The sequence below is a fragment of the Leopardus geoffroyi genome, chromosome X (assembly GCF_018350155.1).
Source record: "Leopardus geoffroyi isolate Oge1 chromosome X, O.geoffroyi_Oge1_pat1.0, whole genome shotgun sequence".
NCBI lineage: Eukaryota > Metazoa > Chordata > Mammalia > Carnivora > Felidae > Leopardus > Leopardus geoffroyi.
This window is the reverse complement of record NC_059343.1, coordinates 38,992,078-39,019,270: the sequence shown is the minus strand read 5'-3', so window position 1 is coordinate 39,019,270 and position 27,193 is coordinate 38,992,078. Positions and strand designations below refer to the sequence as shown.

The 27,193-nt window shown below is 44.1% G+C and overlaps 2 protein-coding genes across 2 annotated transcripts in view; one reads left to right on the top strand and one right to left on the bottom strand.

Moving 5' to 3' along the window:
* The window catches only part of EFHC2 (EF-hand domain containing 2), a 204,845-nt gene that overhangs the window by 43,552 nt on the left and 134,100 nt on the right, over positions 1 to 27,193 (top strand). The gene's annotated exons all lie outside the window — the stretch shown is intronic.
* LOC123594520 (putative deoxyribonuclease TATDN2) lies at positions 13,280 to 16,400 on the bottom strand. The gene has a single exon (XM_045471273.1). It carries the CDS (start codon positions 14,592 to 14,594, stop codon positions 13,521 to 13,523), a length of 1,074 nt encoding a protein of 357 aa, XP_045327229.1. The 5' UTR covers positions 14,595 to 16,400; the 3' UTR covers positions 13,280 to 13,520.

Here is a 27,193-nt window from a genome sequence, read left to right as displayed (position 1 = left end):
CTGTTCATATAAATGGGAGCCCTCCGTTGTGTCCTCCTTGGAGTCTCAGTCACTGTTTGTGACTTAAGATTTGAGGCACAGCTTTGAAAGTATTTCATACATAAACAAAGTGCAGCCAATTCATGTCATAATCTACTGTGGCGCTCTCTGAGTGTTTGTGTAATCATTTCTCGTTCTCTGGATTGATGGCCCTTTATTTTTAAACACGCCAGTCTTCTATTTTCAAATAAATTACTCTCCTAAGCCCCTTCAGAGGTTTTTTAAAACATTTTAAAGCATTAGAATTGTCCATATCCTTCTATTTATTTTAATTATTCTCTTCCATTTAAATTCTCATTCTTCCTATGAAATTCCTCGTGCTGTTTAGTGTGGTAATAGTTCTTTTAATAAAGAGAGTTCTCCAGGGACACATGTCATTATCGTAAACCTTTTATCAGAGGTTTAACTAATTGGGGGAGCATGGTTGTTTCCAGGGCCTCAGAAGTGGGGAGGGGGGGCAGGGAGAGCCAGAACGCCACATTATGCAAAAGGAGGCCCAGATGCTTACCTCCATTTTTTTTTCAATGTCCCATTTCCTTTCCTCTTGTCCCCTCTCTCAACCTTTTCATCCCTCCTTCTTCCATTCTTGTGACCTTTTTTCTTTCTTTTTCTCGTTTACAGGACTTTCTGTCTTTATTCTCATTCTCTTTACTTTCATTTTTAAAAAAAAAAAATTTAATTAATTTTAATGTTTATTTATTTTCAGAGAGAGAGAGAGAGCGAGCAAGCGAGGGAGGGACACACAGAGTGGGAGACAGACAGAATCCCAAGCAGCCTCTGCATTGTCAGCGCAGAGCCTGATGCAGGGCTCGAACTCTAACCGTGAGATCATGACTTGAGCCAAAATCAAAAGTCAGATGCTTAACCGATTGAGCCACCCAAGTGCCCCATTTTTTTAAAATTTTTTTTACTGTTTATTTTTTATTTTTGAGACAGAGAGAGACAGAGCATGAACGGGGGAGGGTCAGAGAGAGGGAGACACAGAATCTGAAACAGGCTCCAGGCTCTGAGTGGTCAGCACAGAGCCCGACACGGGGCTTGAACTCACGGACCGAGAGATCATGACCTGAGCCGAAGTCGCCGCCCAACCGACTGAGCCACCCAGGCGCCCCACAAGTGCCCCATTTAAAAAAAAATTCTAGAGCGAGAAAGTGTGAGCAGGAGAAGGGCAGAGAGAGAGAGCTTACCTTAAGCAGGCTCCCTGCTCAGCGCAGAGCCAGATGCAGGGCTCGATCCCACAACCCTAGGATGATGACCTGAGCCAAAATCAAGAGTCGGACATTCAACTGACTGAATCACCCAGGTCCCCCCTCCCCCATTCGTTTTGATTCCTCTTCCATCGTGAGGGTCCCATTTAACTTTCTTCCCTCTCTCTACTTTTATCTTCCTTTGTTTTAGGGCTTGCAGTTGCCGATGACCTCTCTTAGGAGAGTGTAACTATCACGGTCCTCGTTGGCATTGTTGTTATGCCAGGTCTTTTCCCTTCCCTTTACCCCTCAGGTTGGACCCTGGGTGTGTACGTCATCCCAAATGGAGTGTTGTTTGAAACGAACTCTGTGTATGGGTCAGGTACCCCTCGGGAACCTGTTGCTCCTGCAACACCCCCCAGCGCGAGGCTCTTTGGTGTAGCTTTCCGGTCAGACAGGTGGGTTCAGAATGTGGATTTATCACTTATTGCCTGTTTCTTCTTGGCTATGTTTTTTGTTTTGTTTTTTAAAAAAAAATTTTTTTTTAACATTTATTTATTTTTGAGACAGAGAGAGACAGAGCATGAATGGGGGGAGGGTCAGAGAGGGAGACACAGAATCTGAAGCAGGCTCCAGGCTCTGAGCTGCCAGCACAGAGCCTGATGTGGGGCTCGAACTCACGGACCGCGAGATCATGACCTGAGCCGAAGTCGGCCGCCCAACCGACCGAGCCACCCAGGCGCCCCATATTCTTGGCTATGTTTTTTGACTTCCCTTGGTCCCAATTCCCATATCTGTCCAGGATGAATAACAGACCACCCCCCCTTAGAGTTGCTGTGGGCATCAGATGGACAGTGCGTGGCAAGTGCCCTGCTCCTAGTAGATAGTCACGAAAAAATAAGTCTCCTCCTTTGCCAATATTTGGCTTATTTTCTTACGTGGGGTAGAGAGGGTGGTGTTCCTAGGGGAAGGGAGGCATAAACCGGGTCTGTGCCGGCCACCACCTGTGCTGCAGGGTTCTGGCATTCTTTGGCACAAATTCTGCCATGTTCCGGAAGAGTTAAGTTTGGACGTGCCGCCAGTGAGACAAGTGACTTCTAAACCGTAACCATTAAGCTGTTGGTACGTTGTTCCTTCCACTTGTTTCCTACCGTTCCATTTATGCTGTGGGTATGAGGATACTTTCAACGAGTCTTCTATCCCTTAAATAAGAGATTTTATCATGTCTACTCTGTTTTAGCGGATTCTCACCTAATGGCCTTTTAGGAGGAAAGGTGCTAAATAATAACCTGTATTATTATTTTAATTTTTCCATCATTTGGAACTAATAGCAGTCAGTAATAGACTTTGACAACTGTGTTTGCGTCCCGACTATTCTGAACTTGCACTCCAAGATTTTACGCCATCACCATCTAGGTTCTAGAAACTTCACATACACCCTTTACTTGTTCTCTTCCTTTTTAGCTTAAAATTGGAAACCTGTTTTGAGCGTGTGTTACTGTCTTTCTCTGCGGTTGTACTTGTTGATTTGATTTCATCTGGTATTTCAGATCATTTATTTTTGCATTTGTGTTTGAGTGTCAAAAACAGAACCGGGGGCACCTGGGTGGCTCAGTAGGGTAAGCCTCCGACTTTGGCACAGGTCACGATCTCACGGTTCATAGGATCGAGCCCCTCGTCAGGGTCTGCAGTGACGGTGTGGAGCCTGCTTGGGGTCCTCTCTCTCTCCCTCTGTCTCTGCCCCTCCCCTGCTTGCGGTCTCACTCTCTAATAAATAAATAAACTTAAAAAAAAAACCCTGTATTTTTCAATTCTGGTCGTTGACTTTTATAGTCAGCGTTATTAATTGAAACTCTGGTTCTCACTGATGCATAATGGGGATAATATTCTTTTTTTTTAATGTTTATTTTTAAGAGAGAGAGAGAGCGCGCGCGTAAGCATGAGTGGGGGAGGGGCAGAGAGGGGGACAGAGGATCCGAAGCGGGTTCTGTGCCGACAGCAGCAAGCCCGATGTGGGGCTCGAGCTCATGAACCATGAGATCATGACCTGAGCTGAAGTCTGACGCTCAACCAACTGAACCACCCAGGTGCCCCAGGGGAGAATATTCTTAAAGCGTGTTCCCAGCTTTCTGGGTTTTTTTCCCTACACCCTGCTGTTGAACAGAACTTTGATCATTCCACTTTCCCGTCCTTCATCCTCTAAGGATTCTTCTCAGTTGTTCAGTTCAATTCTCAGGCTTTAGGGGATGTAGGAAAGGGAGAAGGACTGGAATAAGGGGGTGAAGAGAAGGAGAGAAATCATAGAGCTGATGGTGAGGAAGTGGAAGACTTTTGAGCATGGAAAATGAAGAGGGAAGGCATTTGGGGGAAGTGTAGATGAGCATAAATCAGATCACCTTTAGAGTTTCTTCCAAGTTCTATGATAGAGACAGACTCTTCCGTTGCTAGTGGTTGCCCAGCCCTTTTTTTTTTTTTTAATGTTTATTTTATTTTTGAGAGAGAGAGAGAGTGCAAGCAGGGGAGGGGCAGAGAGGGAGACACAGAATCTAAAGCAGCCTCTAGGCTCCGAGCTGTCAGCACAGAGCCCGACACGGGGCTCGAACTCACAAACTGCGAGATCATGACCTGAGCCAAAGTTGGATGCTCAACCGACCGAGCCACCCAGGCGTCCCTTGCCGGCCTTTTCTTTGAACATACTACCATGCTGTGACTGGTTCACATTTGGCTTATTATTTGAGTTACGTCTAAATGTTAACTCACTATATTCTATGTTTTTGTTTATGTTCAAGCCAATAAGAGAGCCACCATTACACTCCGTCACTGTTGACCTAGGTCCCATCTCCCTCTCAAATCCTCCTGCCATCAGCCCCCTTTCCAAGGCCACCACTGCTATCCTAGTTCCTGTCTGTCACCTGGAGAGTAGCCTCTTCAGTGACATCCCTGCCTTCCATCCGATCCTCTTTCTCAACTGCCCACGCTGCCATAACAGTTAACTTTCTAAAATGTTTCCAGGGGCGCCTGGGTGGCTCAGTCAGTTAAGCATCTGACTCTTGGTTTTGGCTCAGGTCATGATCTCATGGTTCATGAGATCGAGCCCTGCGTCGGGCTCTATCCTGACAGCACAGAGTCTGCTGGGGATTCTCTCTCCCTCTCTGTCCCTTCACCGTGCGCTCGCATGTGTGTGCTCGCTCTCTCAAAATAAATAAACTTAAAAAAAAATAAAAATGTTTCCAGCCCTTTGATCTAACTTTGACCCAGGGACCACCGATCTTTTGGCTCTTGTGCTTTTGCTAAATCTTCTCTGCTCTCCCTTTCCCACTCGGCGTTCTGCCACACAGAATGACTCGCAAGGCCCCACATATGCTTCGCACATGCTGTTCCCTCTGCAGAGAATGCCCTTCCCCACTTGTCCACGTGTGCAGCTCACCCTCCATCTCTCCACTCTGAAGACCCATTTCAGATGTCACCTCCACCGTGATGCCTTTTGTTTGTTTCGTAATGCCTTCTTCTTGACGCTCTCAGGTATCTTGGCGTATCCCCCTCCTACTAGAGCGTTTTTCAGACTCCTGTTAGAATAGCCCGATTACGCTTCTCTGTGTCCTCCACCGAGCTGGAGTGTGGCGGGGTTTCGGGGGCAGTTTGGGAGACCATGGTTCACCGGTGGCCTCTGAAGCTAGGCGGTTGCCGTTCTAATCCCAGCTGCCCCATTCTCTTACCTTGAGACCTTCGGTCACTTAATGTCCTAAACCTTGATTTTTATACAACAGCAATCACCATAACACCTACTTTGTAGAGGTGTTGGGAGATGTGAATGAGGTAGGGTGTAAGAGCCCTTTACGTGTTGTCTGATCCATTTTAACTATGTGATCAGTGTTGGCTATTTTCATTTATCTTCGAATCTCAAGAGTCTAAGTCGGCCCATGGCGGGCACTCAGCAATGTATGCTGAGTGGATTTTTAAAAATATGATGGGATCTTTAGCTCTCTATCCAGGGCATTATAATTATTTGGAGGCACCATACGCCGTTCTGGAGTTACTTGCATGTAGTCTGACCTCCCTTACCTGACGGTACAATCCTTGTACCTGGAGGGATTGTCTTGCGTGTCGTACCCTTCACACACAGCTTTGAATTTGGCAGGTGCTTTGTAACTGGGTTGGTCTGGTGTCGCTTTGCTTTTGATCAACGAGCCTTTCCGTATTGAGTATCCATTTTGTGGTCTCAGCTGCCAGTGCCCTTGTGGGAAGTAAGTAACCTACTTTGAAACCGGCAGGAGGATCCAGTGTACTGGGGAGTCCGGTTTATTGGGTAATTATTAGAAATATAGAATGGATTATTTTGATTGGAAGAGAACATGAAAGTCCTCTTATCAAAGCATCTGAGTCTTTCAGGTAGAATCCAGCCTTTTTAAAGTACATATCTCCAAATGATGGCATGAAGGAGTGTGTCTGCTTTGGTTCTGGTATTATTTCCTCGGGGAGATATATATATATATATATATATATATATATATATATATATATATATATGTATATGTATATATATAGGTATGTATGTATATGTGTGTGTATATATGTATATATATACACACACACACAGTATATATACACACACTTGATGTATTTGATAAATTTCATATGTATGTATTTTTTTTAACCAAAGATTTTCCCTTTATCTTTTATATCAAATATTTCAGTATTCTGTTGTCGCTATTCAGTTTACAAAATGCCATGATTAGCAACGTGGTTTCTGTTGGATGAGGTGATCCCTTTTTCTAGTTCTAATTATTTTTCCAGGAAGTCTGAGTTTAAGCAGTGGGTCTGAGGCTTTCCTCTTAGTAATATCAAGTGTTTTTTCATTGCCTTGCTCAATAGATTCAATAAGGATGTGAAAAGACTATTTTAGATGTGGTTTTGACAGTATTCTTAAGCTTCCAGCTTTGCATCCTACACCGATTTATATATTATTCAGTATTTTTATACATTCATTTTCTCTCCAAAGCTCTGTTATATATACATAATTTTCTTAGTCCTTTAAATAGTGCTGCACTGGCCTGTGGTTAGCAAGTGTTGATTTTCTAATTTTTTTGCTGCAAGGTTAACCAGCAAATGAAGAGTTTCAGTGGTTTGCACCAGTTATATGGGTAATTGGTGATAAAGCTACAGGAAGAATGTTCTAGCATTCTCCATCTTCCCCCCCCCCCTTTTATGCATCATAAAACCAGGTCTTAAGAGGCAGCAGACAAGTAAACATAAGTTTGATGAATGCTTATGCTGTCCGTATAGGTGTTTCTTTCATCTTAAACAGTAGGTTTAGTCGTGGAAAATTGGAGCACAGATTATAAATAGATTTATGATAATATTTTTGTAATAAAAAATTACTTGGAAGTCATCTCTCTGTATTTTTGTGGGTTTTGTCATCCATTCATTCCACTTACCTTTACTGACCATCTCTTATGTTCAACAAGCCAAATGAGATTCAGATCTGTATAAGTTGAATTTTCTTAAAATAAGCTATGCCTATTTAGACACAGTATCCATAGGAACATAAATTTATCAAAAAAAAAAAGTGAGAAAAAAATGGGTATTTGGAGTGAAATTCTAACTTGAGCACTGATATTTAGATGAACCTCTTCACCTTCGCAATCCCAATTAAAACGACTGCAGAATTTTAAAATCTGGAGAAACGTTATTAGTGTCAGAGGGCAGGGAGAAGGTCCATCTTCGTGCCGAAAACGCAGATGAATCTCTCCTAGCTGTAGTGCAGATGGGATCATATTTTTACTCCCTAAAAAAGTGACGAGAATTGAGTTTGGGGGGGGGGGGAGAGGGCGGTTAGGACAATCTGTGGGGGCTTTCCACTTGGCTTACGTTCACGGCTGTTGATAGCTTACGAGTGTCACTAGAAGGCCCGGGAATAGCTGCCCTGAAAGAAAAGCAGGCCTCGCATTAGGGCGTTTCTCTGTTGTGACAGGCAGGGTACACGAAGGACTGGCTGCGTAAGTTCTGTGCCTGGAGTAGAGGTCAGGTCAATTTGGAAAATGTTTGTATGGAACTTTTTTGTATGTATGGAAAATTTTGAGGTTTTTTTCCCCCTAGGGAACCATCCATGGCCCCACCTCCCTCCATACTTCCCTTAACATGCTGTACGTGAATTTCTATCACCTAGCCTCCCAGTGGGAGGAAGAATCAAAACATTCGAATGGCTGGTGAAGGAAGGGAAAGGGAACCTACCCACCGTATTTTGGGGTAAACACCAGCCTGGATAGACTCTTCTTTGTTCAAGACTGAACAAAGAAAGCCAATGAAGTTCCTGAAAGACTGCAACATAAACGGAGAACATAGTATTTAAGAGGCAGAGGAAGAAAAATATTTTCTGTAGGAAAATGCACACTTTTGATAACAGTTTGCTTTGTGCTTTCGATGGAGTGCAAAGAAGTCACAGAACAAAGTAGGCAGTTAAAGCAAACGCTGTGAAGTGCAAGCTGGAGGGAGAAAATAGAGCAAGGGGAATACATTTAAAACACTGCTGACCGAGACTCTGGGCAGAAAGGCAACGGGAGCTCGCGGAGGAAGGAAGAAATGTGAGGAAAGTCAGAAATGCATTATATGTAGTGAAGAAAACAGTGGCGCCTGTTGAAAATGAGATGAATGATGGAAAAGGGAAACCTGAGGAACTCTCCCAAAATGCGGAGTAGAGGGTCGGCTGTAAGAGGACCAAGAACAGGGGTCTCGAGTTCAAGCACCACGTTGGACAGAGAGATTACTTAAAAATAAAATCTTAAAAACAAAGAAAAAAAAAAAGCACCGAGATCGATAATGAAAGGCCAGACAGATACAGACAATTGTTCCTAAAGAATTAGAAGCTAGATTAAAAGCAGCCAAATCAATTAAGCATACCGTAAGAAATAACAAAAACCAACTCGACCTTCTCGACTATAAAAAGACACAGATCTGAGGACTGAATGTTTACCATGTACCAGAGAAAATAAAAAAGGGACCAATAATTTGATATATTGGGGCAAGTTTTCTGTTACTTTCAAGGATAAGGCAAATTACCAAGAATCCTGACCAGAGAAAGTAGTTAAATCCCCAAAGAAGTTGACCTCAGAATTTTCTGCAAGATTAATATACCAGAAGACAACAAAGGAATAGCTATATTTTAGGGGAAAAGGTTTATGACCCAGAAATTCCAGACCCAGCCGAGGTATTACTCATTAGTGAAAGTAGCAGAAAGATGTTCTCAGGTATGTAATTTCTCATAAATATGCCATTCCCATACTTTTCCTGAGGAAGTTGCTGGAAGATGCACTCTAGCCAACTGTAAAACAAATTAAACAGTTTAACCATTGGGAAGTCATGAAATAAAAGGATTTGTGATGAGCAATGGAAAAAAACCGTATAATTATAAAATATAAAGTTCGAAGCTTTATGTAACCATTTTAAATGTTTATTGGAAGATAAAATAATAACAAACAATAATGAAATGAATCCTAATACAATATAGGGCTATACATACATTTCTCTATTTTTGCGACTTTAAGCAGACCATTAGCTTTTGGAGTTAATACTTCAACTGAAAATTCTTTAACAATTAAAAATAATAATACAGTAAAATAAAGTCAGTCAAAAGGAAAAAAAAAAACTTATCGTTATATCCTCTTTCTCTAGGACCTGTACTTGTTTGTTCTTTAGCTTTGCTTAAAAAACATGCTAGCTAGGTTATAAAAAAACCTAGGTTTTCTAGGTTTCTAGCTAGGTTATAAAAAAAAATAATAATAAAATAAATAAAATAAAATAAAATAAAATAAAAATAATTTTACATAGCCCTGTTGATCACAATTACCTTAAAGGGAAAAGCATAACAAAACAGTAGTTCTAGGTAGTAGAAATACCATGTACTTCTTACTGTTCATGTTTTTGTAATATGTATTAATTTTTAGAGTAGGAAAGTAAACTTCATGAAAATAGAAAATCCTACAGATATAATGCAGAGTTACCATTACAGGCAAATTTATGCTATCAAATACCTTGTCCTTTCCCTCCCCTCCCCCAAATTAAAACTAAACTGAGCATTTAACTTAAGGCATTAAGAAAAGCAAAATAAAACAGATCATCTGAGAGCTAAAGGCAAAAACTTCATAAACTTAAAAAGCAGGATTTTATAAATCAGTACACAGAATAGATACGAATAAAAACTCTAAGAGTGGATTCTTTAAAAGAAACAACAGAATCAACAAACTTCTAGCTTGTTTGCTCGGGATGGCAAACGAAGATACACCAAATAATGTATTTCAATCACAAATCTGGAGCGAGTGAAATGCCTAGCTTATGCCAATTAGGAGGTGAAGTGAATATCTTGGTAGATGTTAATGAGCAAAACTGACTCAAGCAATTGGCCAATAAGAATGGTAATATCAGAGAAAAGCGGAGAACACTCCACGTGTTTAAGTGACCGTCTCTAACTATTTTACCCCACTTCATGCTCCGTCGTGGTCTCAAAAGTTCTATCATCGGGTACTAATTTGGAAGTCAGATACGAATACAGACCAACTGAAAAAACAGACCCTCCCCACCCCCGTCTCCCAAGACCAAGTGGGCAGTTTGTTCCTTCTGAGCTTTAAAGGTGGAAGGAGGGCCCTTCTAAAATTGAACAGAAACAAGATATTGACACGCAGTAAGACAAGTGCCAAGGTTCAGGGAGCCCGTTAATGGGCCCGAGAGGCCCTGTGACTCTGAGCTGACCGATGGCCCAGGGACCACTAACGGCAAATTGAATTTCTAGATCACCGGTTGCTTCCGTGGCTCTCTGAAGCCTCTAGAATGTGCGAGGAGACACCAATTTTGAAGTGCCATGCAAACGTATGAATTCCAATCATTCTTTGAGGCTCAATGGAATATCGATCACCAGAAAGCTATTTACAGAGTGCTCCAAAATTCTGTACATCTGGATCACAAGGTTTCGTCTTATTTTTACCCAGTAGCATGAATAGATGAGGTGTTCTTTACTACATTCATGCAATGAGTAAAGGAAGATTGTGACTTTTTTAATTTAGGCCACTTTGGATGTACTGCACTCAGAAAAAAACTACACTGTCCACTCCCATTCCTGAAGAAATAAAGCTGAATTATGGCAAGGCGCTCTCCCGCGTGTTAGAAACACTGCAGAGCATAGTCTATGCATTTGCCATAAAAACGCAGAGGGAGAGGAACAGATAAGAAAAGTATTTTCTCCGTATATGGGGCGCCTGGGTGGCGCAGTCGGGTAAGCGTCCGACTTCAGCCAGGTCACGATCTCGCGGCCCATGAGTTCGAGCCCCGCGTCAGGCTCTGGGCTGATGGCTCAGAGCCTGGAGCCTGTTTCCGATTCTGTGTCTCCCTCTCTCTCTGCCCCTCCCCCGTTCATGCTCTGTCTCTCTCTGTCCCAAAAATAAATAAACGTTGAAAAAAAAAATTAAAAAAAAAAAAAAAAAAAAAAAAAAAAAAGAAAAGTATTTTCTCCGTATAAAAAGGAGATACTTCTTTTTTGGAGAGGAAAATTAATTGTGTGTATATGTTTCCTCTCTCTTTTGTGCAACGTGTACTTACAAATGCAATTGTTCATTCACACCCATTTTTGAAATGCCCACTTGGTAATGTCACCTTGCTAGGACCGATCAATGACATTTTGTGTTTTGTTCTCCATGGATCTTAGGTAGCTAGAAAGGGAAATGAAAAAGGGTGTGAGGAGCAGAGAGAAGTACACGATGTGGTAAGGGGACCGCAACGGCGAAGAGTGTGACGGAGGTGTTTCCCACGCTTGCGGTCCCAAAGAACTTGAGCTTGCTGAATTGTTATCTCGAGTGAATCAAACTAATCTAGAGGTAACCTTGAGAAACACCCTCTTGGGGACGTGTGGCTCACATCAGCATATCAAAGGACATGTGAGATCCCCAAAGTAAAAGTGTGGAACTTTGTTATAACTCAGTATTTCCCCCGAGATGTGTGTCCATGGAACCTTCTTTTCTGCAACCCTCTGCAAGGGCTCCTGTGGGTTGAGGGACACACTCTGTGCCGTGTCTCTTTACAGTGTGCATTAAATGGGGGAACAAAAAAAAAAACCTTGCCTCAAAACACTGGCTTCTTGTTGGAAGGCTTTTCGGTCTTGAAAAGATCATCAACTTGCACCTTTGACACTGGACTTCTTTTGTTCTTCTAAAGAAAAATAAAGCTCTTAACAGCTTTCTTACACTTCTGCTTCCTTCTTCTCAAAAACTGGATCCGCAGCAAAGAGGGAAAAGAAAAATCTATGATACATTCAGGGTTATTTACAGAAACATGAACTATCAAGGTCCTGGCAGGGTTCGACCCTCTCTATTTAATAGTCTCTTACTCCGGAGGACTTGGAAACAGAATGGAAACAGAATATCGCCGCCCGTCAATTCTTTTGCCTCGCCTTTTAAAGAGCACGCTAGAGATGGTGGTTTATTTCTCTGTGCTCTCCCTACTATCTGTCCCCCGCCCCCCCTCCTGCATAAAATACTGTCACTTAACTCCCAGGTGTCAGTGACGTCACTTATGCCATCCAGGGAGACAGTAACTCCCATGTTAAGTCTTTGCTGAGGGCCTGCACTGTTCCAGATACTGTTCTAACAAAGGGTGTATGTACAAGGTATGTGTTCATCGGGCGTGATGAATGGCAAGCTTCTAAACCTAGTGGGGAGGAGAACCAACGAACGCACAGGCAGACTAACAACACAGTCCAGCCTGTGCCAAGTAGTATGATGAAAGCCAACCAGTAAGCCAGGGAGTTTTTTCCTCCCAGGTGAGGGGAGCATTATGTATTTGGTGGTCAGGGAGGGCTTCCCGATGGAGGAGACTTTTGAGCCGAGAACCAGAGGGGGAGCCAGCAGATTTTTTCTGGGATCCAGATAAAAGGACACACAGGAACCCAGAGAAGTCTAGTGAACGCTGGGCCCGTTTTCATCAAGTCGGTTTTTGAGAATAAAAGACATTTTCCGTCTTTAAAACAGATGGCACTCCTTGGGGCGCCTGGGTGGCTCCGTCTGTTAAACATCCGACTCTTGATTCCAGCTCAGGTCACGGTGTCACAGGATGTGGGGTTGGAAGCCCCACGTCGGGCTCTGCGCCGACTTGGGACTGTTTGGGACTCTCTCTCTCTCCCTCTCCCTCTGCCCCTCCCCAACTTGCTCGCACTGAAAAATAAACAAACAGTAAAAAAACTAAAGTAAAATGGCCCTTCTCATCCGATAATGGGACTCTTGGATTTAGGTGTGTGTTTTGGCTGGCAGAACTAAGTTTCAGAACTCCAATATTTTCCTAAAATGGGAGTTCCTGCAAATTTCTCCAGGAGGACGGCTGTTTGCCAAGTGGGAAGCTAAAGCTCCTCTGTTTCTGTCCTCCAGGAGAACAGTATTTCTGAGTGGTATACAGTTGGGCCTTGTTAACAGTCAGAGCAATCTGAATAGCAGTTGCTATTAATATACTGGTTCCGTGAAGAGATTTGGAATCACACAAGCTTTGGGAGTTCAGTTCAGATGCAAAACTCATCTCGGCGCCGTTCCAAGATTCAACTGACCTGGCTCCCGTCGTCGTCGCTCGAAGTGCCTCCACGGAGAGCCCGCCGGCCCCCCCCCCCCCCAGCCCGTTCTGCCTATTCATGGGCTAATTTTTACCTAAATCCATGGCCTTTGAGATGAAATGCTAGTGTTGGCTTATCTTTAGAAACAAGAGACTGCAAGTCGCAGTCACTGAGTGATGAATTGAATGACAAACCGTAAGGGTTAGAGAATTCCTATAACAACAACTACATTTTGGGAACCCACAGAACAAATCACCGGGCTCCCTTTGAAACTCCCACATTCCTTTTTTGTGTTTGTTCTGTGTTTTTTAAAGACCAGTAGTAGGGTGACTTTATGCAGCAACCACTCAAAGCCCCAGGATGCAGAGAACAGGCAGTTGGATTTAGCCAACTTGTACCCTATGGAACGCTTTCTTTTCTCACTGTCCGTCCTGGCACAATTTGGCCGGGAGGAAAAACCCTGGTAAACCACATCGAGGGTGGTTCCCCCTACCCATCCTGCCATTCTGCACCCCATCATACCAGTCACAAGGAGAAGTCTTATGAAGAGGTTTTGAAGAAAACAGTCCGCCGCGGTCTTTTTTTTTTTTTTTCTGTCCTAGTGGGCTTCAGGAACACGTCTTGACCTCGAGACGCAGGCAGAGTTCACATCAAGTCTGTGCTGTCAGGCCGCTGGTCTCCCTTTTCTGGAAGACGCCTGACCACTCCCTCCTTGCTTAAATATTGTAGATGTAGTTGGTGTTCTCACGCAAGGTGGCCAGGATTTGGGTGAGCGGCTGACTTTTGATTCTGGCGATCTCTCGAACCGTGTACATGGCCAGGCCCGGGTGGGCATACTGGCAAAGGCTTTTGGGAATCCCCCGAGGCAGGAAATAGGGAGCATCCGTTTCCACGACGATTCTGTCCAGTGGGATATGCGTCAGGGCATCCCGGGTCTCCCAGGCCGAAGAGTAAGTCAGGACGGCCGTGAAACCCACAGACATGTTAGGGAAGTATTTCAAGAGGGGCTCAATGAGCAGGTAACTGCCAGTGAAGCAGTGCCTATGGATCTTGTAGTCAGGAGGCACGAATCGTTTCATGATGGCCAGCAGGTCTTGGTCAGCATCCCGGCAGTGGATCACCAAGGGCTTGTTCAGGGACACGGCCAGCTGCAGCTGCCTCTCAAATACCTTCTGCTGCTGCTGGACAAGGGTGGTGCACTTGTACGAGTAATCCAGACCCACTTCTCCAAACGCCACGGCCCTGGGGTGTCGTAAGGCCTGCAGGATGTTTCTCTCCTGAGTCTCGTTGTAGTAACGTGCGAAATGGGGGTGACAGCCAAAGGCCCCCCAGACCAGATCCTCCTTCAGAAGATCTTCCCACATGCTATCCCTCAGTGTGCGAGGATCACAGAAATCAGAGATGCAGCCCTGAAATTCCTTAGGGAAGGACTGGCTATACGTTTCCATGAACTTCTTAAAGGACCCTTGGAAAGACATCTTGGAGAACAGCAAGTCCAAGTGACAGTGGGTGTCGATGAAACCCAGGCTTCCCTTCCAGTGGCTCCCTGGCGGGGAACCAACTGCACAGCCTGCATAAGAATGTGATGGTCTCCCCGCCTGGACGGTCATCCTCTCCTGGCTCGCCGCTGAGCTTCTGGGGAAACGAACCAAGTGGAAATTCAGGGCCGGATCTTCTTCTGACGGCTTCCAGTCTCGGGGCCAGTTTGGCGAGCGCACTTCTGACGGGGCGTAACCGCCGAAGCCTCCCCAGTTCTTCACGGCCTGGGGGCCGTTGCTGCCGTTGCCCATGGAGGCGTAGTGGGAAGCCTGGAGGGTGTTGCCGCGGTAGCCGCGTAGTCGAGAGGAGGACCCATGGACACGGGAGGCCGGTACATGACCGGGTTAGCGGCGAAGGATGAAGGCTGCGGGGCTCTGGCGACACCCAGGGAGGCTGGCCTCTGAGAGAGTCCCATTGCAGCCAGCTCATCCATAGACAAGTGACTGGCCGGAGAGGGGCGCTCGGCCACCGTATCCCTTTCTTTGTACTGCTGGAATTCTGGATAAGAGTTATGTCTGTCTAGATACTGGAGGCCTGGGGAGCCCTTTTCAAAAACGACTACCATCTGGTTGTCCGGGGGCTTCTTGCTGGGTTTCTCCAGAGGACTGATGATCACTTTCCTGTCACCCGAACTGCTGACCTCTATCAGCATCTTCTCCTTCTCTCTAACCACTGGGGCCAACGCTTGCATTTCCCGAGGAGCAGAGAAGGTGACAACCCTGGTGGTTTCTCCCCCGGTTTCGGGATGCTCGCTTGTGCTCAGTTTTGCACCCTGGGAGGGCTGATCTTTTGGTACGAATTTTCCCAGGATGCCCTGGAGAGCCTTCATGTAATTGGAAGAAGAGGTCGGGTCGTGCAACGTAGCACTGTTTCCCTCGACCTTGTTTGATTCCGCGGCCTCCCTGTGTTGTTCCTCAGCTCTGGCTGCAGGTTCAGAGTCTGAGGAGCTCTGGGTAGGGATCTTACCCTCAAGGCAGCGGGCATCCTCTAGAGAAGCCATTTCTCCCAGAAGGGGTTTAACAGCGTGCCGATGGGTTGGGGCTAAGGGGATTCTGCCAACCAAAGGAGCCCCGAACGCTCCCTGCAATCAGTCTTTAAAGGCTGCACCCACACCTGCAATGGCGGCACGGTGGGGAGGAATTTCCCTGGCAGGACGCGCTCCGGGAAAAACCGCAACTCAAAGGCGCTGCAAGTCCTTTTTCTGTGTTCTCAGGCACTTGCGGGGCACTGGCCTCTCCAGAACGTGAGGCGTCGTTACGAGGTGGCCGGCTAGAGGGGACACGTCAGCGGGCTCCCAGGGGCCCCTGCATTTACCAGGGGGCCTACCTGAGTGCCGCTCTGGCCTCTTTGGGGCCTTGCCCGATTCTTTCAGCAACCCGTCACAGTTTGCCGTGTTCAGGGAGGACCAAGTTCCGCGATGGCTTTGGATTCCAAGGCGCCGTGGCAGAATGGCGACAACCGCAGGTTTCGCAAAGCCCCGGCGTGGCGTCAGGGCCGCGTGGCGTGCTTCCGAGATCACTGCGCACTTTCTTTTTCGCTACTTCCGGCGTGGGCGTAGAAGCGCTTCCGGGGTCGTAGAGCTCTTCTATTAGGTTTGGAGCGCGAGATGTCAAAACCCTCGAAAAGACCGCAAGGGGCTCCAGGGACCACACAGAGGTGTGTCTGAGCCGGGCCCGGGGCCCAGAAGTCCAGGCCGCCAAAGGTGTGGCTAGATTCGAACCCAGCACCGGAGTGGACGCGGAGGCTCCCTGCATCCAGTAGCCTCGGCCACCGGAAGCACTCACCCACCCCCAACAAGGCTCCCCCCGCCCACTAGCCTCGGCCCCCGGAAGTACTCACCCTCCCCAATGAGGCTCCCCCCACTAGCCTTGGCCCCCGGAAGTACCCTCCCCAACGAGGCTCCCCCTACCCACTAGCCTCGGCCCCTGGAAGTACTCCTCACCCTCCCCCAACAAGCTGCCGGTCTCCCATCACCGCCTTGTGTAAGTTGTCCCCCGTCCCCAGTTGACTCTTCCGCCTTGCTGCCCAGCTAGGGTTCTGCAGGAACTACCACCATGGCTTGCCGTTTGTCTCCCCTCCCCCACCCTCCCCCCACCCCCGCCGTTCTTTTCGGAAAAACATAGTTTTTAAAACATGTTTAGGTATACGTGCTCTAAAAAAGCATAGTCGTAATTATGGCATGTTACCATTTTCAGTTCTGTGGTTTTTTTCCGCTCAACGTTTCTGCGTATCTGAAGTATTTTCCTTCCTGCCGTATAATCTTTGAAAACTTCATACTAGTGCCTTCGTAATATTCCACAGAGTACATAGATGTGCCATAATTTACCGAACCCTTCCCTTTCTGTTAATTTTTTACGTTCCCTCGGCTAGTTGTTTTTCTATTAAAAAAAAAAAAAAAACAACAACCCGCTGCAAAGAACATCTCTGCACATATGTTTCTCCATATTTTGGTTTGTTTCTTTGGGCTACGTGCCCAGAAATGGAGTTCCTGAGAAGTGTAGGAATTTAAACATGGCTCCTCGTAGCACCCCATTGTCCTAGAAGCATAGTAGTAGTTTAAAATCCCATCTGTGATGAAAAATCCCACCAGGTCCCTTTAAGAGGAGAAACAAAACCGCTGCCTGTGATTTTTAATCCGCTCTTATCTGACGATTTCTTAGCGGAAACATTTTTCTTTTATGTAGTGACCCTCTGGTAAACTTGAAGCTCTCTTTTCATTTCTTCTTACAGGGTCTTTTAAAAGTTAATTAAAACATATCTTTATAAATTAAACTCCTACTAGAGTTTTTCTGCTTAGTATGTCCTTTATTTACATTTTAGTCCGTTGACGTGATCACTTGTGTTTTTATAGCCCAGTTCTGGTTTTTTTCTTTCATAATTTTCTTTTTCTCCTAAGCCTAGAACGGTCATCCTCCCTTTCAAGGCTTTGACACGGACACATATATTTGGGGGATGGGTAGAGGGTGTTGATTTGCTATATTTAAGCTGATAACCCGTCTGGTATATATTTTGGGTTATAATTTGTTTCAGGTTGGGATGTACCTTGATGCTATTCCAAGTTAGTACTTTTTTCATTTATTGATATGTGACTGCCTCTTCACGGTTTAAATTTCTACATGTAATAGAGTTTATTTCCAGACCATTTTTGTTTTTCACATATCATTCTGTTTCTTACTACTGTGGTGGTACACTATTTTGATAATTGAAGCATTGTATTATAGTAACGTGTAAAACCTGGGAGGGTTAGGTCCCCTACATTACCTTTAATTTTTATAATTTTCTTTAATAGGCAGACTTGTCTATTTCATCAGGTGGACGTAGAATTATTTTTTTTTTCAAATTCTTCCAAAGCACCAGTGAACTTGAACTATGTTATTTCAGTCTGCTTACCCAGAATATGCCCCACCTGTTAGTCAAGTGCGCCTGTATTTTCTAGCAAGTGTTTTTATTTTTTCTTTTTTTTCTTTTCTTTTTTTTTTTTTAATTTTTTTTTTTTTCAACGTTTATTTACTTTTGGGACAGAGAGAGACAGAGCATGAACGGGGGAGGGGCAGAGAGAGAGGGAGACACAGAATCGGAAACAGGCTCCAGGCTCCGAGCCATCAGCCCAGAGCCTGACGCGGGGCTCGAACTCCTGGACCGCGAGATCGTGACCTGGCTGAAGTCGGACGCTTAACCGACTGCGCCACCCAGGCGCCCCTAGCAAGTGTTTTTTAGAGTTTCATCTGGGTCCCAGAGTTTTCATGACAACTGTTTTTAAGTGTTTGGTTATTTTTTATTCTATTGTGAACATAACTATTCCCTCCCACTATATTTTCAGCTGGTTATTGCTGGTACATAAGAATAGTTTTGATTCAGTTGTGGTTATACTGAAATCCTTTCTTTATGGTTTCTCAGCTTTTGCTTATGCCATTATTGTATCAGCCTGTAATACTTTTTTGTCTCTCTCTCGTGAATATTTTTATTTCGTACCTTCTTACGTTGCCCAGAACTCCTCAAGACGGTTTTCAATAATGTTGCCAGGAGGGGCAATTTTGTTCTGTTCCTGCTTGTAGTAGATGCATGGTTTACTTAACTATAGTGCTGGATATTTAGGCTGTTGTTTTAGGAGCAGATGCTTTTCAATCTTATTAAGGAATTACTCTTGGATTTTAAGGTGTATGTGGTAAAGGGGGGGCCTGGTGACTCGGTCGGTTATAAGTTGTAAGCAGTAAGAGTAATAATTGAAATAACAATAGCACCCGGACCTGCCCCCATTTTGACTGATTTCTAGCTGGATAAAGATAGCAGGATTCATCAGAGGGCAGTCTTCTTTCTTCAAAGTATTGTCTCTTTGACAGTAATGACAATAAAGACAATAATTATGGGGCGCCTGGGTGGCTCAGTCCGTTAAGTGTCTTGATTTTGGCTCCGTCATGATCTCACAACAGTGGGTTCGAGCCCCGTGTCGGGCTCTGTGCTAACATCTCGGATCCGAGCCTGCTTCGGATTCTGTGTCTCCCTCTCTCTCTGCCCCTCCCCTGCTCACGCTCTCTCTCTGTCTCTCTTAAAAATAAACATTAAAAAAATAAATAAACACAAATGTATGTGGTTGGAAACAGCACGAGATCATTACGTATTTGTCAACGTCTTTGCATCTGTGAGGAGAATGCTGCCTTTTGTGCAGGTGGGCATATGATGGTTACAGGCTATTGAATTGTTGGCTCGTATTTTAACTCTCAAATCGTGAAATTGTCTGAGGCGGTTCTCAACCTTGGCTTGCACACTCCAGTCACCCCGGGGAGCTTTAAAAATCAGTGATGCTTGGGTCCACTCTGAAGGTTCTGATTTCATACGTGCGTTGGTGTGGATGTGGCCCAAGCATCAGGAATTTAAAAGGCTCTGCAGGGGATTCTCCGGGGGAGGGGGAGGAGGACTAGGGTTCCATAGTTTACTTTTAAATGTTATGTCTATCAGGCATTAGAGTTCACTTCGTGGCTTTCCATCTTTTTCTGGTATCGGAGCGAGTCCCGTAATGTGGCAGTTTTCTCGTCCGTGAAAGTTTGAAAGAACCCGGTAGTAAATCATCCCCATCGGAGCCTTTTGTAGAGACAGTTCTTGGGTAATTTTTTCCACTGCTTACTCGGTTATTAGTTTATTCATTGTAGTTTGATAATTCACAGTTATTACAAAAATCACTTATTTAATTGTGGTTTTAAAATTTGTTTTCGTCAAAGCTTGCATGATTTATTATGTGAAGATTATTTATGTCTTGCAGTTTATTACATTTTGTGTCCTGCGGTAACTCACTTCTGACTTTATACTTTCTTATCTTTGCTAGACTCTTACCTGTGTATTAAAGAAGGTCTTGGATTTGTTTATTACAGTTGTTTTTCTCCTTTCAAATTCTCCTATTTATGCTTTTATCCTTTTTGCTTTCTACTTGTTTTCCTTATGACAGATTTTCCCACTTTCAGAAATTTTTGCTCAATTTATTGCTGAGTCAAAACTCTTGGCTACATTTCAGAATTACTTGGGAGAGCTTTAAGAAAAACTACGAACGCCCCTCTTACCTGATGTGATGTGGGTGGCGAGTGAGCCGGCAGGAAAGACTTCTTGAGACGTTTTAGGTGCAAAAAGGTGTTTTTATGAAAGCCCGGGGACAGGACCCTTAGTCCCGAAGATCTGCACTGGGACAGGGAGGAACAATTGATTATATACTTTTTTAAGTGGGGAGGGGCAGAGATAAAGGAAGTTTCCCAAAGGATTTTCATAGTATAGAAGACTTACCGCATCCTGGAGGTCTGGCTATTGTTAAGTTAAGGTTGCTTTTTGCCTCTAGCAAAGCATTAACATCAAGGCCATGGTGAGTTCCTTGAGGAATGTTGCTCTGCCTGTATTTGTCCGCAGGCTGCAGATTGTAAAGAAATTTAATTTTATCTACCTTTCTTTTGCCTTTGTTCTCATCATTACCTGCCCCCATAATTCTTTAAAAAAAAAATTTTTTTTTTCTTTTCAATGCTTCTGCATTTGGGGAGGGGGGAGGGGCAGAGAGAGAGGGAGACACAGAATCTGAAGCAGGCTTTAGGCCCCGAGCTGTCAGCGCAGAGCCCAAGGCAGGGCTGGAACTCACGAACTGGGAGATCATGACCTGAGCTGAAGTAGGACATTTAAGAGACTGAGCCACCCAGGAACCCCTTTTAAGTTTTTTTAACCGTTTTTATTTAATTTTGAGAGACAGAGAGAAAGAGCACAAGCTGGGGAGAGGGAGGGACAGAGAGAGAAGGAGACAGAACGTGAAGCAGGCCCCAGGCTCTGAGCTGTCAGTGCAGAGCCTGAAGTCAGGCTCGAACTCATGAACTAGGGATCATGACCTGAACTGAAGTCGGAGGCCTGACTGAGCCACCCAGGGGCTTCCCCCCCCCCCCCCCCCCCCCCCCGCCAACACCCCACGTGATTCTGATTCATTGGGCCTGGGCTTTGTTTTCTTCCTTTTCTTTTCCTTTTCTTCTTCCTTTTTTTCCCCTTTCTTTGTCTCTTTCATTCTTTCATTCTTCCTCCCTCCCTCCTTCTTTCCCTTTCTTTCTCTTTTCTTTCTCTCTTTCTCTTCCTCTCTTCCTCTCTCTCTCTCTCTCTCTCTCTCTCTTTCTTGGCTCCTAAAGCAGAGCCAAGCCTGAAGATAGCTGAGTTAGAACAATGAACCGAGTAAGCCCTCTTTAACTCTAAATTCTCTTAGGTAGTAATCTAAAGCCAGTAATTCACCCAAGATTATCACTTTACCAACATTTTATAGGTTTGTACATCTTTAATTCTATACTCATGTTTTGTATTTTCAAATTTACTTTTAATTACAATACAATAATTATTAGTGAGAATTTTTGGTTATAGTTACATAATATTTCTAGTTGTATTGCTTTGTGATTACTGACTGAACTTGTATAATTTATGTGTTTTCAATTTATTAGAAATTTTTGTGAATTAGCCTGTGTAGGGGAGGAAAAATCATTTTCCCTTTACCCTTGTAGGTGCTTGGCTAAGATGCCCCTATGATGAAAGACAGACTAACAAGAGAGATACAAGCAGAAGTTTAATAACCTGTATACCTCCTGTATACATGGGAGAGACCCAAGAAAACTTGAGGAACTCCCAGAAATGGCCAAAGCCATCACCTTAAATACTATCTCCAGCTAAAGACAAAAGAGGTTATTGGGAGTGGGGGAGCCACTTGTGGGGGGGTGGGGACTAGGAAAAGCATAGTAAACAAGGGTAGGGTTGTTATGCAGATTTAAGTCACTGCCTTCTCCATTGATAAGAGTTTCTAGAGGTATTTGGTCATCCCTCCTCTTCTTGGTACAGTGAGGGCGACACCCTTGGAAATGGAGATTTCCCTTATACATGTAAATGGCTCGTACAAAAGGGTCACTTTTGAGGCACCGGGGTGGCTTCTGGCTTCGTCTGTGAGTGTCCCACTCTCGATTTAGGTTCAGGTCATGATCTCACGGTCTGTGGGTTCGAATCTTGCGTCGGGCTCTGGGCTGATGGTGCAGAGGCTGCTTGGGATTCTGTCTCACTCCCTCTCTCTCTGCCCCCCTCCCCTCTCTCTCTCTCAAAATAAATAAATAAAAACCTTAGGGGCACCTGAGTGGCTCAGATGGTTCAGCATCTGACTCTTGGTTTCGACTCAGGTCCTGATCTCACGGTTTTCTGGGTTCAAGCCCTGCATCGGGCTCTGTGCTGATAGCACAGATCCTGCTTGGGATTCTCTCTCTCCCCCTCTCTCTGCCCCTCCCCTACTTGCGCTGTTTCTGTCTCCCTCAAAATAAACAAACTTTTATTTAAAAAAAAAAAAAAAAAACACCTTAGAAACAAAAACCAAAACGGTCACTTTTACTTGGATTTCAGAGCTTCTCCTAGGTCAGCTGTTTCTTAAAAAGAATCAGTTCGAGGTAACTCTTATGCCAAAGAAGAGTATTTTGGGATGTTACATTCTGCTCCCCTTCGCGTGATAAAGTTCTAGAACTGTACAATTGTCACGAATAGGGGAGCCATCCTCTATATGCGATAGAAACTCTCCTATGGTTTATTTTCTTAATTCTAGGACTCTGTATTCATAAAAGAAATCACTGACTTAACAGCTTTTTCAGAGAGGATCAGCAACACCACATTAAATGTACAGAAATTTGGGGCGCCTGGGTGGCTCAGTCGGTTGAGCGTCCGACTTCAGCTCAGGTCATGATCTCACTTTCCGTGAGTTTGAGCCTCGCGTCGGACTCAGTGCTGACAGCTCAGAGCCTGGAGCCCGCTTCAGATTCTGTGTCTTCCCCTCTCTGCCCCTCCCCTGCTCATGCTCTGTCTCTTTTTCTGTCTCAAAAGTAAATAAAAATATTTAAAAAAAATTTTAATGTACAGAAATTTGTATTATCTACCCACTTGTAATTGTATGCATTGATCCTTAGTGGTCATATATACCTTCTTCTTTAGTACAATTTGAGTCTGAGCCTTTCTCATCAAATGGAACCTAAACATTTAAAACTTACATTAGTGATGCTGATCTCTTTATAGAATGTTGGGCCCCATTGAATATTACTGGACTTTCATGTCTTTCCCGACAGCATCTCTAGAAAATCCAGCTGTAAATTTTGGACACTTAGCTATTTAGTTTCTGAGAAATACAGACTTGATGACTCATGCATCGGTCGCACCACCCTCACCGTCTTTAAACAATTCTCAGATTTATTCAGGGAAATTTTGCTTTTCCTTTTGTCTCAGGATTGCATTGCCTAGCCCGTGATGGACAGTCTTCTGCACACAATTATTTCATGTGTCAGACAGTAATCATTTTGAAAACAATTTAAAGTGGAAATTAGGAATCCAAATCGATGTTAAACTCCAGCTCTTCAGGACACGCATGCAAAGTAAATAGCTCAACTGACATGAAAATAGGATTAACTCCTTCCCCACAAGGCTACATTCACACCTTCCATCAAACTGACGGCTTCCAGTTTCTTTTGCCTTTATAATTGTAAGACGATGTTAATTTCAGGAATGCTAACCAATTAAAAATGTTCCTTTATAATGAAGAAATCCCACGCTCTCTATTATTTAAAGCTAATTGATTTCAGATTTTATATCCTGTAGGCTAGCCTCAAATGTTCAAATTGCCTCGGGGATCGGGCAGGTAACCTTGTATAACACAGTAGGGCTGGCAGAAGCCTGCTGCGGAACTAAAGATCACAGGTCCCTGCCGAATGATATTTACATCCTATTTTCAAGACAATTACAGCCATTTACCCATTTACATCCTCTAGGACCTTATTTATCTAATCTTTGTTGGACGTCATCAATTATGATGAAAGCTTGTATCCTAATTCCGTTTCCATAAATTGTTATTTCTGGCAGTTTTCATTTTAGGACATTCTCTTTGGATCCTCTGGTACCTCAGGTTCCTTTGTGATTAGGTCTTTTATCTTTGTGAGATCACTTTTGGTCTATTTGGTGTCTCTTCCCTTGTATTCTACTTTGCTACAGGTGACATTTTTCTCTCTTCCTTTTCTGTCTTTCTGTCTCTACCACTCTGACTTGCTCCCTACCTTTTGTAGGGGAGGAAGATAGGACGGGTCTAGATTCTCAGCTGAGATCCCGCCGTAATAAAAAAAGATGAACGGGAGGAAAACAAACAGAAGCTTAATAAAATGGGTACTTGGGAGAGACCCAGGAAGACTGAGTAACTCCCCCAAAAGTCCCAAGCCACCACCTTAAATACCACCTCCAGCCAAAAGATAAGGTGTTTGGGGTGGGGAGTCCCTTGGGAGGTTACCAGGAAAGGCGCTGTTAAAGTGAGGTTGTTATGCAGATTTAAGTTGTTGTCTTCTCCAGTGATAAGAAGTTCTAGAGATCCCCTTGGATGCCCTTACAAATGGAGATTTCCCTTATACAGGTACATGTCTTCCAGAAAGGCAACTTCTCTATTTCCAGAGGTACTCCTGTGTTTGCTGTGTGTAAAAACAAAAAACCAAAACCCCACAAACCCAAACAACAACAACAACAACAAAAACCACTCTAAAATAGTTCTTATACCAAAGAGGCATATTTTGGAGTGACGAATTCTACTGTCCTTCACTTGCATGCTGGAGTCTCAGAGGACCAGAACATGACCTGTCAGTCTCTCCCTCTCCTATTGAAGCCCGGCCTAAAATACTATCTTTTCTTTTCTCTTCATTTTTATTTAGCATCCTTCATTCTCTTGTAATGTATTATTTGCCCGATAGTCAATGATTACATAAATGATGTGTGGTCAACTGGTCTGTGTCCCTTTGCTCAGTCACAAACTCCTACCGATAGCAGTCAATGCACAGAGGTAGGTGAGAGTGATGAATTTTATATCGCCATGCTTTCATACCCAACTACAAAGCCAAAAAAAAAAAAAAAAAAAAAGTTTCAGAGTGAATCCTGAAGGGGCAGAAAACGTTGCCCTTCTTCCCCTCTAGGTTCTTTGGCTGGTCTAATTAAATTGCCGTAAGACAGATGAACAGGAGAAACACAAATTTACTTACATACCTCTGGGAGCCCCACTAAGACACAGAGGCGGTCAGATAATTGAGACTGACATTCTATCCAGAGCTAAGGAAAAGGGTGTAGGGGTCTGAGACTTCAAAGAGGAGGAAGCCGTTTGATGGGAGGATGTGGAGAATGAATGTCTGGTCAGCGAATATTTACCATGCCATGCCAATACGTCTTCCTGATAGAAAAGTTCTCTCTGGTAATGGCTCCCTTCCTGGTACAGGGTCCCTATCTAACTTCTCGTAGGCAGGTAAAAATTCTCCTCGAGTCTGCTGGAACCCAGTTGATTTCGGGTCCAAATACTCCACATATCCAAAGTGGTACCTTCTGGGGCGGCATATTCTGCCCCCTCTCCCTACCTTTACTGGAAGCTCAACGAAACTCCAGCTCTCTTGTCCTTCTGGGTCTTCCGACATCGTTTTCCCCTTTCCTTTTTTTTTTAATTGAGATGTAGTCCATATAACACAGAATTTACCATTTTACGTTTCTTTTTGAGAGCGAGTGAGCACAAGTGGGGGAGGGGCAGAGAGCGAGAGAAGGAGACAGAATCTGAAGCAGGCTCCAGGCTCTGAGCTGTCAGCACAGAGCCCGACGTGGGGCTCCAGCCCATGAACTGGGAGATCATGACTTCGCCTAGAATTTACCGCTTTAGTATGTCAACCTCAATTCAGTGTCCAACATCTTTTTTTTTTTAACTTTCTTTTTCATTTAAATTCACGTTAGATAACATCCTGTGTAGTTTTGGCTTCAGGAGTAGAACCCAGTGATTCATCTCTTAAATATGATACCCACTGCTCATCTCCAAAAATGCCCTCCTTGATTCCCATCACCCACTTAACCCATTCCCCCCATGCCCTCCAGCAACCCTCAGTTTGTTCTCTGTATTTAAGAGTCTTTTATGGTTTGCCTCTCTGCTTTTATCTTATTTTTCCTTCCCTTCCCTCATGTTCATCTGTTGTGTTTCTTAAACCCTACATATGAGTGAAATCATAGGATATCTCTCTCTGACTTGTTTCACTTAGCATAATACTCTCCAGTTCCATCCATGTTGTTGCAAATGGCAAGATTTCATTCCTTTTCATTGCTGAGTAGTATTCTCTCTCTCTCTCCCTCCCTCCCTCCCTCCCTCTATCTCTCTCCCTCCCTCTCTCCCTCTCCCTCCCTCTCTCCCTCTCCCTCCCTCCTCCTCTCTCTATGTATATATACATATATATATATACGTATATGTATACATGTGTACATATATATGTACGTATATATACATATACGTATATGTATATACACACCCATCACTTCTTTCCCTATTTTTCAGTCGATGGACATTTAGGCTCTTTCCATAATTTGGCTATAGTTGATAGCACTGCTATAAACATTGGGGTGTGTGTACCACTTTGAATCAGCATTTTTGTATCTTTTGGATAAATTCCTAGTAGTGCTATTGCTGGGTCATAGGGTAGTTCGATTTTTAATTTTTTTGAGGAACCTCCGCCCTGTTTTCCAGAGCGACTGCACCAGCTTGCGTCGCCACCAACAATGCAAAAGAGATCCATGTTCTCTGCATCCTCGCCAACATCTGTCGTTGCCTGAGTTGTTCGTGTTAGCCATTCTGACAGGTGTGGGGTGGTATCTCAGTGTGGTTTTGATTTGTATTTCCCTGATGAGGAGTGATGAGCATCTTTTCACGTGTTTGTTGGCCATCTGGATGTGTCTTCTTTGGCAAAGTGTCTGTTCATGTCTTATTTCTTCGCTGCATTTCTTGTTTTTTTTAGGTGTTGAGTGTGGTAAGTTCTTCATAGATTTTGGATACTAACCCTTTATCCGATACGTCATTTGCAAATAGCTTCTCCCATTCTGTTGATCTATATATCTGTTTTTGTGCCAATACCATACTGTCTTGAAGATTACAGCTTTTTGTCGTCTGATTGCTGAGGCTAGGACTTGCCGTACTATGTTGAACAGGGGTGAGAGTGGACATCCCTGTCATGTTCCTGACGTCATGGGAAAGCCCTCAGTTTTTCCCCATTGAGGATGATAGTAGCTGTGGGCCTTTTATACATGGCTTGGACGATGTTAATATATGTTCCTTCTATCCCGACTGTCTTGAGGGTTTTTATTAAGAAAGGATGCTGTATTTTGTCAAATGCTTTTTTTGCACCGATTGACAGGATCCTATGGTTCTATCCTTTCTTCTATTAATGTGATGTATCACGTTGATTGATGTGCGAATATTGAACCAGCCCTGCAGCCCAGGAATGAATCCCACTTGATCACGATGAATAATTATTTTAATATACTATTGAATTCAATTTGC